Genomic DNA, 21,248 nt, shown 5'->3' on the forward strand with positions numbered 1-21,248 from the left:
TCAAAGCATTTAAACCTTTGCTTCAGTTCCACATCCTCTACTGTACTGTTTTCAGATCTGGGAATATTGCTTGATCTTCCCAGATCTAAAGGATCTTAAATGAAAATAGGCAAGTGCATGTAGTTAGCATAATCTTTTTAGTTTAAAATGAAATTAGTAAGTAAGCCTGCTACATTTCTTTGTAACATAGAGTGCTTCTTTCTTTCTGCATTTAGTTTACTATTGGACGTAAAAGCCACAGTCTGTCCTTTTCCACAGCCTTGACTCCAGGGTCCTTGACTTGCACAATTACATTTTGCCTTGTTTGACTTGTTGGCCCACTTGCAGTGCTAAAGACCTGTGTGTCATTGTGTGTTTGAGAGAGTTGTCTGAAATTTTTTTTCAGGGTAGGTTTGCGTATCCACATGTTGTCTTGCTGAAGGTAGATATCCCTGTACATGTTAGTTTTGATGGCGTCTTTCTCTTTTTGTGTTCTATGTACGTATGCTGCAGGCCTTAATGCTTTATTATTTCTCTTTATTCTGCACCTACCCTAGAGTAAATAAATTGGGGGAACAACTAGAAAGAGGGAATGAGAATGGAGGACCAGAGTTTCTTGTAATAATACAAAGGTTTGTGTTTTTTTCAAGAGTTGGTATCCCAGATTTTAAGCAAGAATCTTGAAACATCAAATAATAAAGATATCCAAACAGCAGGATAATATTTTGCCTTTTTTTTAAGAAAATAATATTTTGTTTTCAGGTGTTGGTATCTGAAGTTGTGCGCAGATGCCATTGGATCTGGAAGGCAAGTTCTTGGCCTGGATAAAGAAATGGCTGTGCATTTTCTAGACTACGGCTGAATTTACTTGCTAACTTGTTTTTGACAGTTACTGTCTCACACAACCTTACACGTATTTCAGGATCTGAAAGTAATGACAAGTTTGTTTGAAAGTGATAGGTTAATAGGGCACTTGGCTTGACAAACTATCTTGACAGTCTGCTGATGTCTTGTTTTCTTTCTCCTAGTGCAGTATAAAAAGACATTGCATAGCATTTTTTAACTCTGTTTAACAACTTTCTCCCACATAGCCTTACACTGTCAAAGTCTAAGTCATCAATCTTCTTTTTTTCTGTCCTTTGCAGATTTCTTCATTACAGACTGGAATCTTGGTTCCCACCTTCGGAGGAGACATTATGAAACTTGTAGAAGGTTGCATTTTATCTACCAAAGTCTGTATCATGAAGTAAAGGGAAAGACGTGGCTGCAGAGGGAGGCAAAGAGATGGCATAACTTCTGCACCATAAATACAGGACAAAGGAAATCAGAGAACTTGTCCTCTTTGCCAAAGAGCATTCTGCAAAACCGAAAAACTGCTCCCAGATGAGGAAGATCAGAAGAGGTGTTAGAAATATGAAGGGGATGGAAGAAGAATGGCTGTGTTGTGCTTTGGCATTTCTCTCTGACTGACTGACTTTGGTTTTATTAAAATTGCAGAGGTTGCATTTAGAATTACCTTTTTGGGGGGGAGGGGGGAGGATTTATTCTTCCACGCTAATCTATACAAAAGGTGCCAGTACATAGTTCAAGTATCTAAGCACTTGCTGCTGTTGCTTACCATTAAGTTTATAAAATATTATTTATTATTTTTTTTAATTATAAATATCAGAATTTTATTAGCAATTTATACACACACACACACACATATATATTCAAAAAATTTTATGTGCCTTCATGCGGGTTCTCCATGTGCAAGGAACATGTTACAGACTGAAATGTGAACAAGGATACCCTGTAAAGGAATACATTTTGCAGTTCCCTGGCTTTTGCTCACTAGACATAACTGTTGGATGTGCTGATGGGGAAGGAGCAGGAACTTGTATTGGCTGTGAAAAATGGGGACGTGGCATCCACACAAAAGCTGCTGGCTAAGGTCAAAACATCCAAGAGCAGTAAGTAAAACTGTGTGTGTGTATTATATATTTTGTTTTTAGAGGTTACAGAGTCCAGATGTAAGCAGGCACTCACCGTCTGAGAACAGCATTTTGCTGAACTTAAGAACAGCTGTTTCTTACCTTCTTAGTGTGTTTTTATTGGATTGTTGAAGATGTGTAATCACTGTGTTATATTCATCTGGACACATTGTTTTTTCCCCCTCTTTGGAGTATTTATTTTATTATTCAGCTGTTAAACACCCTCCGTAGTTCAACAGGTGTCGTTAGTGAAATAAAATAAGCATATCTAGGTCAACAGAAAAGGTAAACTGTGGAAAATATAGTGCACTTGCCTTTAGAAACTGATTTTGCGTGGAACCTCGCATACCTCTGAGCTGCCCATATTTTTGCCTCATACTTTTTTAGACTACGTCTCCTTTCTGGCAAATCACGGAGGATTGCAGTCGCTAAAAAAATGACATGCATTTGAGTTTTAGGCTTCATATCCTTCAGAAAATGCATACTAATGCAAAAACGGTTATTCTAGCAATGTATTAAGTTTGTAAGAGTAATATTTAAAGTTTGTCCCCGATTCTAGGCCTTTGTCCCCTCATTATTTTTGGCTTTGTCCAGATTTCTTGCACTTAGAGGATAAGATATGCTTGGGTATGTGCTTGGGTATGAAAGTCTGCTGACCAGTTCTAAAATCTCTTACTACACTCCATTTAGGTATTAAAAAAAGTTAAGTGCTCTGTCATTTGAGGATTATTTAGAAAGGGAAGGAAGGGGCTTTAGTAAAGCCTAGGTTTTAGAACCGGCTGAGCAGTTGGACCTAGTTAATGTATTAGATTGGTCCAAGATGTAAACAGCTTATCCTCTTAGTTGCACTTAAATTGTTTTGTTGAAAAGAAAAAATAGTTTTTTTCTGCAGCTTTTCTGCCATGCGTGGAAGTACAATGTATATTTATATTTTGGTTGTAGTTGCTTTCCAGGGTTGCACAGACTTCCCTTTGTTGTTTTAGTTTGAATCCTTAGAAAGTCGGCAATAGCATTTTTTCATCTGTAACTAGAATATCATGCCATATGGCAATTGCTGGATGTGTTCAATACATTTCTTGCTGTTACACAATCAACAAGTGCTTGAATTTCTAGGCAGTGATGCCAGTTTTTTGTCATCCAACATAGCCATTAGGTTTTGCCTGTAAGATAATACAGGGAAACCGCAGAGACTGAATGATAGAAATTTGCTGTCCCCAAAGGCCCATGTATGACAAAAGTTTGGTGTTTCATTCAGGGGATTAAGCTACAGAGGCTGGATAGCAGATCTACTGCTTGCAGTTCCATATCAACTGGTTTTATGGATACAGTGGTTAGTTGGAATGTACTGCTTTTGCATGTATATTGGACAGTGTTGCATGTCCTTTGTAGTGTGATAGCAGACTCTGCTTTTTAATAAAAGTAGCCTATAAGAGGCATTGCTTACTTAAGTGCATTGAAGACTGGTGAGGTTTTTGTAAATGTATCATGTTTAAATACAGAAACTACCTCTTGCTCTGTAATAGTATGATGTAGTCACAAAGGCAGGCTGTGACAAGCCAGAGTGTATGAACCTGAGGCAGAGAAGTGGTGTAGTGACCAGCAGTTATATCTCCTTCCTTTTCCACTGAAGTCACATTTTTATGTTGTCGCACTCAAGAGATTTCTGTGTATTCTTCCAAGCTGTCAAGGCCAGAATTATTAGCTGCTGCATCCCCACTGGTTCATTTTTCCTAATGTTTGTAACAAAAATAAAAGGTATATTTGTGCAAGATGTGCACTCAGACTACGTATATTAAGTAAAATATATTACAACTAGCTGTATTTTATGGGCATTCACTAGATTTGAATGCACATAAAATACAGAATGCTTAGTTTAGTGATGGTACACCTGATTACAATGTGTCCCCTGAGTACGGTGCCTCAAACCTCATTTTTTTGTTTAACTACTTTTTACATGCATACTGTACTGTTTTGGTAGAGTCCTTTAGGAGAGATTTTTGTAAAGCAGTACGTAGGTGCCTTCACGTTTCTAAGTTTAGTATCTCATATCACAGTAACATGTATAGCAGAGTCATTTTTCACAGCAGTCATGTGTATTTATTAACAGTACTGAAACAGTGAATGTCCACTGGCTTTGTTCAGCTGTTTCTATGGACAGATTTAGAACTACGTTTCAATCAAAGATCATTTGTGCTTGAAGTAAGCCTTTCAGAAGCTCTTTTGACACAGTGCTTGGATTTCTAGCAGCAATAGTGGTGACTTGGCCTCAGGAAATAAATTTGACATTGTAATTTTTACCAGTGGTGTAAGGATTTTATATGCCATGGACAGTCATCCTTCCCCGACAGTGTGTTGATCCTGGCACTTGTGTAGGGTTGCTAAATATTAGCAAGCTTGGTAATTTGCAGGAGTTGGTGAGACATTATGTGGCATTCTGTGCATGGCACTGGTACAGTAATTCAGCATTCAGAACTGGGGATATCCCACTTCAGACTCCATAGTGCGAATGGTGGTGATGATGGTGATGATTTTCTGGCAGCTGATTTCTGTGGATGATTCACCCCTGTGTAGTGGAGTTTGTCCCTTGCCTTCCACAACTAAATGTTCTTATCCTGGAGTTCTCATTTTGGGAAGGGGGGTAAGAATAGTTGCTCTTACAGTTTGCATTTTTGGGTTTAGACTTGCATTTTTTGCTGTTACAAATCAGTACATACTCCCTAATAATGTATGTGTACTTTTACTCAGTTTAACAAACGTTATAATTGTACTTTAACTTGAAGGGCTAATCTGCCTCACTTCCCTGTTTGAATGGCATTTATGAAGTCCATTGCCATCATACTAAAATGTCATCATTACGCTTGCACATAAATGAATGTTGGGTAAGAAAGCCCTATTGTTGCATACTGACTCATATTCTTAAGAGGACTAGAGCTACCTGTAATAAGTAGATTATTTTTTTGTGGAGGGTGCTTAGTGTTGGACCAATAGGTGTAGCAAAGGAACAGTAGAACCACTTCAACACCCCGGAGGCCGGAATGGATTGTGATGCACTGAAATGAACATACTGTTTATAAAATCATGTTTGCAAAAAACAGTGTCTAGAAAATTAAGCGATCTTCAGAGGTCATCACATAAAAAGAATGGCTCTGGTTATTATTTTGGGTCCCAGAATCAGATCAGTCCTGAAAACTGAGTCTAAATGAACTAAGCTAATAAGTAAACAAAACTACAACAAAAAAGGACGTAGTTATGTAAGAAGGGATAGGGAGGAAAACAGTACGAACCAAGAGAGATCTGTTTAAGTGAACATTTTCCGTTCATACATTTTAAGCATTCATTTTTATCTGTACTTCTGATAAGTATAAATCAAAAACCCCATTGCACAAATATATTTTTAAAACAATAATAGTTAGCATAGTGTTAATAAAAATATGTGAATTAAATTTTTTTTTTTTTTTACTTCAAATCACTTTGAATATTTAAAATGTTTATTCAACCCGAGAGAAGGGTAGACTGAAGCATGCAATGCAAAGTAACGTGTGATGTGTATCTTTCAACATGGGTGGGAGGAATCACCCCCCACACACACACACACACATTTTAAGTATTATTTTGTCTCTTGATTTTTTTAGGTAATGTAAGTATTTTTAATTTATTTGCCTGTAGTTTAATTAGGTGGTCACACTCTTGAATTTAAATAGATGCGTCTGATACATTCAGTCTGATGACTTCATTTGATAACGTATTTACTTTGCTAAGCATTATCAGAGATTGTGGGCTATATTTGTGCAGCAGATTTTTGCTTTTTCTTCTATTTATTTATTTATTTATTTTTTGTTATCTGGTGGAGGAGGAGTGTATTATATTTTATTCAAGTACACTTATCATACATATGCTAAGAAATGTTGTTTGGTTCGAACTCATACCTCTCTCTTAACTGTCCACATTTTTGCCACATACAGTACAATAGAGAGTCGATTATCTTAACTAATTGGGACCTAGGATAGTTTGGATAATCAATCATATAATTGAACTGGATAAAAAAAACTTCCAAAATCTTGTTTTTTTTCTGCATGCAGGAATACACTTTTCAACCATTCAGTGATTCCAGTGGACAATAAAGAATATTTTTCACTCACGAGCTGGCTACATGCTCAAGCGAATACATATAATGTTTACATATTCAGACTTTGATTTTTCCTACCCAAAAGCTTTGGAGGGCTGATTCGGATAATTGATGTGTCTACGTTCGGATAATCGACTCTCTACTATATTTTTGGTCTGTTCCTTATAAATTTGTGGTTTTTCTGGCAAATTATTCAGGTTTGAATTCACTAAGTAATAAAGAATGACAGACCTATGAGTTTCAGACTTAATATCCTTCAGAAAATACATAATAATTCAAAGCCTGTTATTCTAGCAACTTTCTAAGTTTATAGGTGCAATTTTTAAAATCTGTCCCTGTTTTAGGGCCTTTGTCCCCCGCAGTATTTCTGCGTTTGTCCAGATTTTTTGCACTGAGAGGTTGAGAGGTATACTTGAACTGCAAGACCGTCTACAGGAAAGTGTATTGTCAGATTATGTTGTGGTGGAAAATGTGATAAGAACCCTGTGAGGACAACATAGAAGCAAAAAAAGCTGAAATCCTTTTCTGTGGTCTGGTCTCTTTCTTGGTATATCACCTGGATTTCTCTGAATTTTTAAAAAAGAAGTGTTACTTATGAGGCGGACATTGTAGTGACAGTATTATTTCACTTCATTTTTTAATGGTACTTGACGTATTCACCAGAAATAAGCTAATACTTAATGAATTACCAATGAGTGGTATCATTTCACTTTTTTTTTGAGAATGTTGCAGTTCTATAAGAGCTTTATATGAGTTAGCAGGAAACCTGTCAGAGATTATTTGATCTTGCTGGATGGAGGTTGCAAAACTGTGGGTTTCAGCCCTTGTAGCAGTCATCATATTTTACTGTAGTTTCAGGTTCTGTAGTGATTTTGTATAATGAAAGGTATGCCAAAGGCAACACTTGCTCATTTATATTTAGAGGATGTGTGTGTATTCGCTGTAGTATTCACTGTTGCATTTATTACATTTGGGTGTTTGGCTGATTCGGTGTAAATGCTGTATGCCATACAATGCCATTTTCATATCTTTGTTGCTGTCTGGTCTCTGTTTAGCCATATGTATTTCGCAGCACAGAGGTTTACCTCAGTAGCCAGATGAGTACCCCGTAGGGGAATTCTTTTTGTCTTATTTGCTAGATTGCTTGGCTCGTGTCTGGATCGTAGGAAGTTACTAGGCTATTGGTCCTGAAGCCCTTACAAGCCTCGTCAAGAATTTAGCCCATGTTCCAACAAGTCAGCACCTGATGACACTGTCCTGCAGGGACACAGGTGGATTCCCAGTTCCCTATTCAGTTATCCAGGTTGCCCTTAAAAATGGTTAATGAGGTACTCTGCTTGATGTGAAGAGGGAGTCTATTCCACAAAAGAGGGAGTCTCTGGGCCACAAATCTGTCCCGCCAACAAGTCTTGTTGATATCGCAGACCAGGTTGAGGTTGTGCATGTGGGATACCCGAGTGGTGCCTGACTTGTGGATATGCAGCAGTCCCATCATGACGGGGTCTGAGACTGCTCTTTATGCCAGACAGAGGTCACCTCTAAGGAGTCTGTAGAAGATGGAGTAGAGGGACAGGGCCTTTAGCTTATTTGTGTAGAGTAGCTGTTTGAGGCTCTGGATTCTCCTGGTGAAGAACCTCCATGGTCTCTCCAGCTACTGCATGTGCTTTCTGAGGTGCACGCCGAAAGGGGCGTTGTACTCAATAATGGGTCTTATAAGGGAAGAATACAGTGATGGTATGACCACCTAGTCCCTGGATGAGGTATTTTTACTAATGAGGTGGGCTATGTAGAAAGCTTTCCGTACAGTGGAGGCAATATGGTGGTCAAAAGTCAGTTTGCTATCAACCAGGGTGCCCAGGTCCCTCACAACTGATTGTGTGCTTAGAACCTTATTATTAATGTGATAATTTGTGGGGACATCATTCTTCCCAAAGGGGATGATCATGCATTTTTTGGCATTCAGTTTGAGGCCATGTTTCTGGCACCAGTCATGTGCTTGGGTGACACCATCTTGGAGGATCTACATATCACTAGGGGAATTGATGACAGCACTCAGCTTGCAGTCATCTGCAAATCTGGTCACCCATAGCCCATCGGTTTTGGCCTGCACCTCAGAAAAGTATATCCCAAACAGAGGCCCCAAGACTGATCCCTGGGGTACACAGCTCATTACGGGTGTACTGCTTGAGGTGGTTTCCCCTATTTTGACTAGATGGGTTCTGTCAATGAGCCAGTCTGCTACCTATCTGGTAACATATTGATTGATTACTAGTTGTGAGAGTTTATCTATTATACCTGAATGGGGAATAGTATCGAAGGCTTTGGCCAGGCCAAGGTAGGCAGTGTGCACCATCTTCCCCTTGTCCGATTCTGAATTTAGTTCTGAAAAGAAGTAATTTGTAAATATAAATATGTGGTATGGGTGGGAAACAAATTCTGCACAAGGACTTTTCATAGTGGCTATTTTTTTTGGCCCAGCCAAGGGTATGACCTTGACTCCGGTCTGCATCTTGCTGCTTTCAACCCAAAGGTAGTTTGGAAAAAGCATTGGGCGTATGCATCTAAAAGAGTGGTGTGCACCCTGGTTTTGTGCTGTAGTGGCATCAGCCAAGGCCTCCTAGAGCCTCCTGCCAAAGGAAAGACATTCCTTTCTAAAGGAGGAGCATCAGGAAGGATGTGTTAGAAGCAGTCATTCCTTGAAGTCTGATTCAGCTGAGGCCCCTGGCATGACTGTTTCACAGGTACCCATTCTACTAGTTTTTCACATTGCTAGTAAACCTTCTGTGTCTGAAGACCCTTTGGCTTCGGAGGCTGAATTTATGATTTCAGGAAAGACTTGATTCCTAGAGTCTTAATGTGTGAGGAGGTTTCCAGTAACCTCAGTGAGGTTTCTTTGCTCTGCCTGTAACTAGTGGCCTCTAGTCTGGCTCTTTCTAAAGCCATGAGGCACAAACCACTGCAGTAGAAACTGTTGCCTGACAGCTTGCATCAGCCTAGGTTGGGTAGTTCCTCTTTCTATGCCACTTTCCAGGCTTCTACTGACACTCCAGTTCAAATGGCTGAGGTCTTTACTCTGGCATGCGTAAGTTGTATGGCACCCCTTCAAAAAAGAGAAGTGTGGACTGTCCTTGTGAGGACTCTGGTTCCTATGACTTGGAAGCATACCTCTTAGCTGTCCGTATTTTGGGGATGCTGCTAACTCGTTTTCTCAGATTTTGCTCCATACTTCCTGAAACTGGAAATTATTTTGAGAGATTCTTAGTTAATAACACCAGCATTTAAAAAGTTTCTCTAATTTGTGGCCGTTTCCAAAATTTTTTGTTGTGTTTTTTTTTTGCTTTGTCCCTGTGATGGTAAAAGTTGTATGGTGTGCTCAATAGCAGACAAACTTGCATATATGGGCCAGATCCTATCTGCTGATGCATATAACTCTTGACACTGACAATGCGCTATTCTCTGCTTATCTTACAGAACATTATTTTCCTTTAGAGACTCACTTCATAGGAAGACCACATACCACTAGTTGTCCTGGAGGATGTGTCTAGTAAACATCACTGGAGCCTGTCTGCCCCTAATCCTGTGAAGCATGGATATTTCTTCAGTGTCAAGAATTCCTAAAAATATCTCTGTAGGAACCTTTAGTATGATCCAGATGTAGTGCCCACAGATCCCAGCAATTTATGCTTCACCAGGAATCATATTCCCAATATCAAGAAGAACAGACCATTCAACAGATTTGCAGGAAAGAAGTGTACACATCTGCTGCCTTTTCTTTCAGAGACTTAAACTGCCAGTCCCACATACTTTCCTACTAGCGATCTCTGCTGGAAGAAATGAGGACTAAGACAAAAGGGACTCTGGACAAGTATCTGAAGTAAGAGATGTATGACATATCTTTCCAAGTTGCCAAGCACTCAAATTTGTTTGGCTATGATGCTTTTGATGTGTCATGTAGGGCAACAGCTATAGGGTCCATGATGTGGAGACATTTTGGCTGAGGACTATACCCTTGCCAAAATATGTAAAGACAGACATCCTATATGCACCACTGAATGCACATCTCCTGTTTGGACCCCTTTTCAGGAGTTTTAAAGAAAAGAGGGAAAGACTGCACAGTCTGTAAGGCTGCTCTTTCAGGTCCAAGTTCCTAGATATAGCAGAAATTTTCTAACAAAAACCAAGTCCTCTCACCTGAAACAGGACTGTTAGTCCTGGCAAACGAAAGAATAAAAGGTTTAATAAGGAACGGTAATCAGTATTCTGGGTGTTTTAGCTCTGGGAGGGCCCTGGGCTTGTCTCAGAGGGTACCACCTGTGACTAAAAGAGATTATCCCCCAGCCCACCCCAACTTGTCCCCCTCCAAACTAACTCTGTTTCCCCCTTAAGAAAAAGTTGTGGGGTGCATGTCCTTTATAAAGAATTGGGAAGAAATCCCCAAGACGAGTGAATGCCAAGTATAATTCAGAAGGGCTACAGATTGCAGTTCCAAGATATTCTAAATTTCAGAGGCATTCCACCAGTCCCCGGGGTCAAGCTGGCCCTCACATCTCCAGAAGTACAAGAAATGATACAGAGCAAGGCTGTAAAGAGGGGACCCTTTTACAAAGCCAAGTGTATCTTTCAACTGGAAAGGCCCTAACAATTTTCAACCAAAAAATTAAACCATGTAAATCTTTCAACGATTCCAGTAGATTAGCACAATGTACTAGTGTACCAGCTGCTGCTAGATGACCTTTGTCACGCTTTCCGAGACATGAAAGACCCAGTCTTATTTGACCTTCATTATTTTACAAAACCAGAGACTGTACAAACACCTGGGGACCTTAGTTTATGGCAATAAATAAACAAGACTTTGTAGGTGTGGTGGGGAAGAAAGACAAAACTGGGAATATGTTTTTTTGGGAGTGTAATGAGTTAGCAGATATTAAAAATTCCCTGCAGAGTACTCTTGTCAGAAATATTGGGCAAGCAAATCACTGTTAGTAAGGGAATGATTCTTTTGAGTTGTGACACAGGATCTGAAGTGTGTAGACATAGTGAACGCCTTAAGTGTAATTCTGTGGCTGCCAAAAAAGCAGTTACTAGAAAATGCAAATCAAAATCTAACCAACTGTATTTAAAGTATTGAATACTGTACAAGAGAGAAAAGAACTGGTAGGTGGATCTTTAGAAAAGGGAAAGAGCAAATTACATATAAATACCTGCAGAATAATGTTCTGGAGAAGGAGTGAGGTTTAAAGAAGGCAGGAATTGAGCGATTTTATGTAATACTGAACTGAAAGTTGTAAAGAAAACATGCAATGTATAATGTGTATGTAATTAGTTTTTCTTTTTTATTAACATATATATGCCTATGTCTTAAGTAATAATTTAATAAAGATGTTTAAAAAAACAAAAATGAACTAGACTTGCTGGAGGGATGGATTCCTGAGTTCACGTATTCCCAGCCTGTGGAATATGTTGCCATTACAGGCAAGCAGCAGGAAAGAAGACCATTTCCCATTCACGTCCTTGCCTTTTGGCTTATGTACTACACCCAGTGAAGCCACGGTGGCACAGCGGTAGCATTGTCGCCTCACAGCAAGAGGTTCTTTTGTTCGATTCTTGGTTGGAGCGCCTTCTGTGTGGAGTCTGCATGTCCTCCCCGCGGTCGAGTGGCGTTCAAAAGACATACATGCATGGATGTGCCTTCGTTTAAGGTTGGGCGTCGGGCTGGCACCCTGGCACCGTAAAAATCGACTGCCAACCATTAGCGGACGGGAGTTCCTCCAAGGCGACCCCTAACCGGGAAAAGCCGAAAGAACCAACAACTACACCCAGTGTGCTTACAAAATGCCTGACTCCAGTGATTGCTTATTGCAGGAGAAAGGGTGCCCAGATTTATCCTTACCTGGGCGAGTGCCTGATCCTGGCAGAATCCCAACAGGGTAACCTCAAGGCTTTGGACTTCACCCTGAATTGCTTCAAAGAATCTGGAAGTTATGCTTGAACTCCTCAAAGAAACTAGTCTTCTTGAGGGCTTGTCTGGTCACCATCTTGAGCAGGTCTTTCACAGGACATACAGGCCCATTTGGCATAATAATTCAGAAGTATTCTGCAGGTAACAGAGATCACTGCCAGGGAGTTCATCTTGTCACTAGGCTTCATGGCAACTTGTGTCATAATGGTGCCACTAGCTCACCTGCACCTGGGGAAACTTACAGTGATACCTGTGAAACAGTGTTGGCATACCCATCCCTTAGACACCAAAAATCCCTCTTCCTTGCATCAGAAGGAAAATCTAAAGGTGGATACAGTAATGTGCTCAGAATTAGGGAATACCCTTCTACTTACAATGACTCTTACCACCGATTCCTCAGACCTGGCTTGTGGCCCCATTTGTGTGCCCTTCAAGTGTAGGGTACTTGGGAATACAAGATTAGGAAAAAATGCACATAACCATAAAAAACTATTGCAGTCATCCTCACTGTAAAAGCCTTCACTGTTATCCTGAAGAAAGGACTTCACCAAGTTGAGTTCTTATTTGTCTTATCCACTTCTGTTTCTTGATCCTTCATTCTGAGTTCCTCTCCATTTTTATACTTGTATCTTTGCCTTTTATTTCTCCTTATCAATACCATTCTGTCATACAGGCTACCAGCTATACACTGCTGTCCCTATCTGTGTACTACTAAAATTATTTGCTTACTACTGATAATTTATAACTTTACTACATCCATAATGGTGTTCTCAGCTGTTCCCTGTTTTACATATTCAATGTATTGTTTGATCAGTTATATATACCTGTTTCCCACTATCCTTGTTGTTTGCTTGTCTTACTGGAATTTGATATGCACTGCATTCTTGTAGTTATTTGTCTTTTAGGCCTGGGTCATTGCTGAAAATGTTCTTCAGGCCAGTGTACTTACCCAGTTAACAAATGCAAAATAGAAAGTTAAGATGACAGTGTCACTGTCATGTGTTTTTTTAAACAAACGAGGAGTACCTCAGAACTTGCTGTACTGGCTAGCCAATAAGGCGCAGTCACCTTTGTCATGGCTGCCTTCAGCATCCTTTTCCACCTTGATGCTGGTACCAGACATTTCCACAGGTCAGTCTTTCACTGTGTCCTATGCACTGCTATATCATGTACATGAGGGCAGAGATGCCCAAAGGCTTTTCTGGCCTCCCTCCACTACATCTGTTGACAAATGTATGTTTTACTTTATCACTGGATAAATCCCTCCAAAGGTTCAGAGGAAGGCATTGTACAAGAGGATCCACTAGGACTCCCCAGCCAAGTCCCCAGCACACATTCTTGATTGCTATAGTGGAGAAGGGTCTCTTTCCCTATCATTTAGTGACGTGAGAACTTATTTCTGTAGGGGTTGTGTGCAGCACTGCACCACCCTCCCCCCACACAGAGAGTGTAGGGGTATTTTCTAAACACAATGTTTTTTTTATTCACTGAGTATGATTTCACACTGTGTTTCACCACTGTCCTGATTAAGGTAGCACTTCAGGTTATGCTCCCCCAACCTTCATTTTTGAGTCATGCAGCAGTTTACATTTTATTGCTTACTAACTTGTAGTAGTTGATTATGTACTGGTTTTATAAACTTTTTTCTCATCGGCACTACTTTTTTAAAATCCTTTTTGTGCAGTTTTTTCAACCTCATAATCTCTTTCCTGCTCTTTCATTATGCTACCTCAACTACACTAGCCTAGCTGCACTCATGCACATTGGCTTATTGCCTACTTGTTTGCCAGTTCCATTGGTCCAGATGGACCATGGGCATATATAGTAGGAGGAGAAAAGAATAGACTTATGTGATGGAAACCTTAGTTTGACAGTCTGTTAGTGGACATGGGTGGAGTCCAGTGCAGCATCTTGCTCTATGTCCCCTAAGGCTTCTAGTAACATCAGAAAAAATATACATTTTAGTGTCTAAGCTGGCACTATTGACCATTTCTTATGTATCCTGTTTAGGACTATCCACTCACAGCTGTTACAGCCTGATGCTACTGACCACCCACCTGATATGTGGTTCTTAGACAGCAGAGCTTCGCCATTCACTTTCATAGGAATGAGTGATAGTCATCCCACTGTGGCCGACTCCTCCAACACCCAGTATTATTTACCAAGCCTAGATTGGCAGGGATGCAATCAGGACTTTTTTCCTCTTTGCACCTCTGAGCTGGTTACCCTTGGCACCGCTTTTTAACATGGGGATATTTAGAGTCTTGGAAAAGGAAAACATTGTGGAGTAGCAGTGTTTTAGAAAGTGATAAATATTTATATTGTCATAGTTGGCGTGTGATTCAGACAGAGCCTTGGTATGTCAGTGTTTGAGGATAATTTGGGAAGAATGGAAGTGAGCAGTTGCCCTTCAGCTAAACCATCCCAGAGGAAGGAGATGGATAAGTCCTAGTATGGGGATGCCACGTTTTAGAGGGATTTACAGAGGTATAGGCACTGTCCGAAAGTCAAAGTCAAATTAAACTTTATGGTCTATCAGATATACACAGTAGTGCAAGCTGAACAAAATTACATTGCTTTGGTCCCCATGCAAGACATAACAATGAACACATAGTCTGAAAGACATAAATGGACTGAAAGGCACAGGAGTCTGGCTAGTAAATGAGTGCATAGCACTTTGTTAGGCATGAGTGTGTGGAATCATGCATCAAAGAGCTGCAGACTGTACCGGATTGGTGTGCTTGTTGGTCACCAAAGTGAGAGATAAATTAGGAGTAAGAAAAACAAGCTGCTGTAATCTTTTATGAAGGCTTGCAGCTCCTGACTCTTTCTTATGCCACAGAAAGCCAACAGGTGCCAATTCTTTTCCATAAAAGGATAAAGCCTTCACTGTGATCAAGAAGGTCTGGAACTGAATAATGACACTGAAGCTGGAGGAGGTGCGAATGACTGACTGGCTAGCTGGCTGACTGATCATAGCTTTCCCAAGTCTGGAGGAGGGAGTCTACTCAATCTTACTCTAATTGGAGGCTGGAAATGATGCTGTAATAGTAATGTCCAGGATGTGTGCTGTATCCAGATTAAAGTACATACCCAGGAGTGCACATGTTGTTCATGCACATCAGGGTTAGGGAGACAGTAGATTAGGGCCAGATGATGACAGCCCGCATTCAGCTTTTACTTCCCAACATTGCTTATTTTCAGAATTGGGGGCATAAAAATGTAAATCCCTGCTGGAAGGCAGGAAACCACCTCTCTTGCAGGATGATGCAGGATACAGTTGTGACTGTAAAAGAATGAATTGCTATGCATGGTTGCATGGTTGACAGGAGAGACTGCTAGGAGCAGCAGCAGAAGAAAAGGACTGTAAAAAATGTAAAAAAAAAAAAAAAAAAAAAAAAATGCAGCCAGCTAATGTGAGTGATTCAAAAAAGGCATATCATTCCTCAGAAAGGCAAACCACAACCTTCAAGGGATGTAGACAGGTAAGGCTGAGCAGGAGTTAAGTAATAAACAGGTCTATGGGAATCTGGGGGGGGGTCTGGATGGTCAAGGCAGGATAGAAAATATGTAACACTGGATTGCCATTGTATTGTATGGTAGATCTCTCATCTTCTTGGCTCCATGATGGTGGTGATGATGATGATGATAGTGGGAAGCATGCATTTGTGCTCCTTGATATGAATTAGACAAGCATTTATTTGCTATTTCGGAAGGCAGTTTGTTTTTTTTGTTTTGTTTTTTTTTTTTTTTGGGGGGGGGGGGGCATATAAATGATTCCTAAAGTCTGGAGATGTACTGGCTCTGGCCTCAGCATATGAATCCATCCATCCATCCATCCATTTGCTTATAACTCACAGTGTCCTTCCATTTCACTGTTGCAGTATTCTTTACAATAGGGATCCCCTGCCAAGGGTGGCCCAACGTCCAGCCAGTATAGCAAAGCCTTTAGGTTGCTGTAATGTACACTGCATATCACACGTGTGCTCTCTGCATATAATGTGGAGCGTAAAGGTAACATCTGGACGTACCAACCTCAGAACTTCTTTGCCGCCAGTCCAAATGCCACTGTTTGATTGTCGGTCTGAATGGCTACTTTATTGCTGGTTCACCAAGCCATTTCAGATAAGTGTCTGATTGGAGTTTTTGCTCTTATCCTTTTTCCTTTTTTGTTGACGCTCGTGGGGTTTTATGTCATCCAAGAATGGTAAATGCCAGTGTAGGAGACAGATTCCCCATAAAGACTGTCATAAGCAGTGCTTATATTGTCTGTGTGCTTCCTCTGACCATATGTCCTGTTCCATTTGTTAGTCTTCTGTCCCATAGACTCTCCATAGTCAGCTTTTCGCTTTGGCCTTCTAGTTAGAGAAGCAAAGTCTTAAGCTTTTAATGAAAGACACTATGGGAGGAACTTCCCGCTCTGATAGTTATCCGTTCATAAAGAAGAAGGCCAAGAAGTCTTGGTCTGATTCTTCTGCTGTACCGCCTCTGCTGGACATCTCTCCTGAGGCTAGCAAAAGTCCGGAGGATTGCCCAGCTCCTCCATTAAATTCCTGTGCCGTGACCCCTTCAGAGCCCGGCATAGATCTGACCTTACATGTGTCCCTGGAGGCCTCATATACATCCTCTTCGGACATTCAGAGGGAACCACAGCTGATTACAGAAGGGCCTAGGGATGTTCTTCAGATTCTGGTTGCAGAGGAAGCTCCAGCTTCGATTGTGGAATGTCATCCAGCATCTGAACCTTCCAAGTTCTACAGGGCAGACATCCCTTTGAAAAAGAAACAAAGACACAAAGCATGTTTCTCCTACTCCTAAGGACCCTCAGAGTGAATGGCAGAATTTCACTCAGGGTTTGATGTTCTTCGTGTTTCACTGTTGCAGTCATCACATTTGGGTTATCCCTGCCAGGGTAGCCCTCGGCCAGCCCGAATACCAGAGACTTAGTATTTCTGCGTCGGTTGCTCGCGCTTGAGGACTGACGTCAGGTCGTCAGTAGTATAAAGTAAGGCAGCCGACGCCATTACATCAGTCTTTCTTGCCGTGAAGCCCAAAGCAGAAGCAGTTTGCACGCGTGCCGGTCGGCCGCTACCTGAGTTTTCTTCTCTGAATTGAAGTTGAAGTCTTCTAAAGCTAAGTACCCCGTTGGGGATCCTTTTTTCTTCCACTAACCGATGTCAGAAAGAGTTAATAATTCTCTCACCTGTGGAAAGCAAATACCACACTGAGACTTCCAGTCTTACTGCATCACTTGTTTAGGCCCAGACCACGACGTCCTCCATTGTCGCTTATGTGCTTTGTTCAATGCCAGAACTATCCGTCATTGGGCCCTTATTCCAGCCAGATATTTTTGTTTACACTCCTCGAATTCTGATATGGCTTTGGTAAGCCATCCGACAGCAGATCTCTTGAAAAAAACGTAAAGATAAAGACAGAGACAGACCACACAGGTCCAAGCCTACCAACGACACTTCCGTTAAGCTAGTCGTCAGTCCTCCGGTACTCTGTGACGTGCTTTCGCAGCCCCTGATGCCCGCTTCAGTTGATTCGCAGGCTGTTACCGAGATCCTTTCGGAGTCCGGTATGCCACAAAACTCTTCTTCGACTAAGGATCCTGCAGTCGTCTCTACCATGGATGGGTCCGGAGCTGCTGAGCAGGCACCGGCTTCCGAGGAAGTCCTTCGCACTACTGAATCTCGACACAAACAGACGTCTTCTTTCGAGACTACTGTTCTTTCAAAAATGACTGAGTTTCTTAGACCCAGGGTTCGAACCACACCCAAGAAACCAACGACCCATTCTCAGGCTCCTGCTACATTGCCTCAGTTGTAAATGCTTAAAATGGTGGAAGACCTTATCATGCTGATCAGGGGAAGCCAAGCTACCCCTCAAAAAGGAAAAGAGATCTGTCCCCTGTAGTTTTGTCTGAACAAGAGTCAGATGAATCTGATGCATCTGCCTATGAAGACATGCAACCCCTCTCCACGTATGAGGATTCTGATGCAGAGGACTCCATTCCTTCAGCCTCTCTCCCTGAGGATTTTTCCTTTGGGGAAACCATGCATACTTTAAGAGAGCATTTTCAATGGGAGAGTCAGGACTACCATTAGTCTAAAAAGAGACTCTGGGAATTCCTAGATCTTCTGCAACACAGACCCTTGGCCATCCCCCCAGTCCTGGATGTTGTTTATGATGTTTTCCTTGAATCCAGCTTGACTCCTGACGCCCTACCTTCTGCTCTCAGGAAACCAGACAGGTACTATATAGAGTCCATGACTCACACAAATATCTTTTTAAAAATCCAACAGATGACCCTAAGGTAATTTCTCAAGGGCCAAAAGGGATTAAAGCAGCCTCTGCTAAGAATCCTACCTCCTCAGACAGGGATTCCCGAGCACTGGACAGATGGGGTAAAAAGTATTCACCTCAGCTGCTCTTGCTATCAGGGCACTAAATTGTCAGTTCCATATGCTGAAATTTCAACATACCTTGGAACTCCTTAAACAAAAAATGTCTTCCTTTCCTGCTTGGGCAGAATCTAAAGATTTACAAGACTTAATGCATTCTGCAAGTCAAGTAACTAAACACACTTTGCACTGTGGTTTTGATGCCCTTGAAACTTCTTGCAGGGCAGCAGTCGCTGGATCTGTCATTAGAAGACATGCATGTCTTAAGGAACACTCCCTGTCAGACCATGTCAAATCTAAATTGTTGGATCCCCCTTGCACAAAGATAACTTATTTGGCACCAATGCAGAAGAGGTCTTAAAAAAGATGCAAGAAAAAACAAAATCTATGCAAGCAGTTAAGGATTTCTTACAGGTCCAGCCCCCTAGGTTCATCAGGCATGGTCCCTCCAAGCACTGGTCCTTTCCTGCTGCGAGTAAACCGGCCCAGCCTAGGCCCCGTGGAAACAGACCTCCCCAGACAGCAGCCCCAGGGAATGCAGATATCTAAGCAGTGGACTACCTCCACTTCAGAACCAGAGAGTTCTAAGCCACCCCCTTATGGTAAGAACTCACAAGGACTCACCTCCTCCACCCCCCTTGCCCACCTTCACTTACTCCTAGGAGGAAAACTCTCCTTTCACTCAAGCACCTGGGCCACCATTACCAAGGACCAATGGGTTCTGAACATTGTGTCTCAGGGATACAAATTTTCCTCCCACACCCTTCCAACCCCAAAAGGTTTCCCAGAACTACCATCAAAAAAGTGGCAGAGGCTTAAAAGCAAATCCTTTCCCTGCTCCCTATGATGGCAGTAGAGCACGTTCCTGTAGAATGGATAGGCCAAGGCTTCTATTCCAGACTTTTTCTGGTGCCCAGAAAAGAGGGCACTTGGCGTCCCATCCTCGATCTTTCCATTCTAAACATCTTCCTGGTGTTCCCAAAATTCAGAATGCTCAACCGGCAGCAGCTGCTACCCATGCTGTCCAAGGACGCTTGGCTAGCCACCCTAGATCTAAAAGAGGCCTACCTTCACATTCCTATCAGGGAATCATGTAGGAAATATCTCCGCTTTCAGGGCAGGATCTCAACACTTTCAGTTCTCTGCGCTTCTCTTTGGCTTATCTGCTGCTTCCAGAGTTTTCACAAAATGTCTGCCTCCGGCCATTGTCTTTTGCAGACAAAGAAATATTCAAATTTACCCATACTTAGACGACTTCCTTATTCTGGCAGACAACTAGGAAAAGCTGCTCAAGTACCTGGCCTTTGTAAAGACCCTGCTAACCTCCCTAGGGTACACAGTCAACGAAAGGAAATCCAAACAGGTGCCTACCCAAAGGATAATCTTCCTGGGAGCAAGTCTGGACGCAGCATCCCAGATGGCATACCTTACACCAGAGAAACAAATTTTACTGACAGCTTACTTCTCTCAACTAGCCAACAGGTCCGACAGCCTACCTCTCTCATCTAGCCAACAGGTCCCAGCTGTCTGCAAGGAAGATCCTGCAAGCTCTGGGGTTCATGGTATCTTGCATACTACTCATTCCATATGCCAAACTGCATATGAGGAAACTTTATTGGTACCTAAAGAGCCTTTGGTGTCAACAATCTCAAGACCTGGAAACTCTTCTACCTATAATTCCTGCCTCAGAAAGGAATTTCTTTTGTGGGCAGCAGCATGCTCCCACAACAAGGCACTGCCCTTCTCCCCACCCCATGCTGCCCAGACCCTCACCACAGATGCATCAGACTACGCTTGGGGTACACACCTGGACGGCAGGTGCATACAGGGCCAATGGAGCCCACAGCAAATTCTTCTGCACATCAGTCAAAAAGAGATGATGGCTGTGCAGCATGCCTTGATTGTTCCAAACCCCTTTTCTCTCCAGGGGTTCTCCTGATCAAAACAGACAACACCACTGTGACGTGGTACATCAACAAGCAGGGAGGGACTCACTCCTACCCTCTATGCAGGCTGGCCATGACCCAACCCCGAAGGTCGACCTCTTTGCGTCCCACAACAACCATCAGTTCAGCAAATTCTGCACCAGGGAGCATAACTGCATGGCTTGGAAAGTGGATCCCTGTCCTTCCCCTGGATCAGTCTATCGGTCTGTGCCTTTCCTCCCCTACCTCTCATCCCCAGGGTACTGCTCAAAATAAGGGAGGGGAAAAAAAGGACCATTCGTATAGCTCCAGACTGGCCCCCACAACACTGGTACCCCTTGTTGCACAGCCTATCCCCGCTGTCTCCCTGGCATCTTCCTCAGATTCCAAACCTCCTGACCCAGAGGGAAGGGGAATTCATGCATCCCCAATTGCAGACACTCAGTTTGGCAGCTTGGCTTATTCCCTAACCCTAAACCAATCTACCATCTTCACTCAACAGGTTCTGGATGTTATCTGTGAGGCCAGACGTCCTAGCACCAGAAAGTCTTATGTAGATAAATGGAAAAGGTTCTGTGCCTGGATCCAGGCTAAGAGAGCCAATACAGCACAGCCCTCCATCCCTCTCATCCTGGTTTACTTAGCTGACCTACTACACAGTGGTCTCTCTTGTTCCTGTATAAACATTTATGCCTCTGCTATTTCTGCTCATTTTCCCTCTGAGCAGCCCCTTTTCTCACACCCTTTGATCAAACAGTTCCTCAGAGGGGCTAGCAACTTGAGGTCCCCCAGAAGGGAACCAACACCAGCTTGGGACCTTAACTTTGTCTTGGAGAAGCTCACCCTGCCCCCTTTTGAACTAGCTTCTTCTGCAGGGCT

The 21,248-nt window shown here is 42.1% G+C and overlaps 1 protein-coding gene across 2 annotated transcripts in view; it reads left to right on the top strand.

Annotated features, from left to right (window-relative positions):
• Window positions 1-21,248, top strand: part of CASKIN2 (CASK interacting protein 2) — a 1,742,750-nt gene that overhangs the window by 240,391 nt on the left and 1,481,111 nt on the right. For both annotated transcript variants that reach the window (XM_044084941.1, XM_044084943.1), the window contains exon 2: window positions 1,125-1,931. In XM_044084941.1, coding sequence (XP_043940876.1) covers window positions 1,838-1,931 — 94 coding nt within the window. In that variant the 5' untranslated portion in view covers window positions 1,125-1,837. The remainder of the gene's footprint in view (window positions 1-1,124; window positions 1,932-21,248) is intronic.

The sequence above is a fragment of the Protopterus annectens genome, chromosome 10.part0, assembly GCF_019279795.1.
Source record: "Protopterus annectens isolate FY-2018-M chromosome 10.part0, PAN1.0, whole genome shotgun sequence".
Classification (NCBI taxonomy): Eukaryota; Metazoa; Chordata; order Ceratodontiformes; family Protopteridae; genus Protopterus; species Protopterus annectens.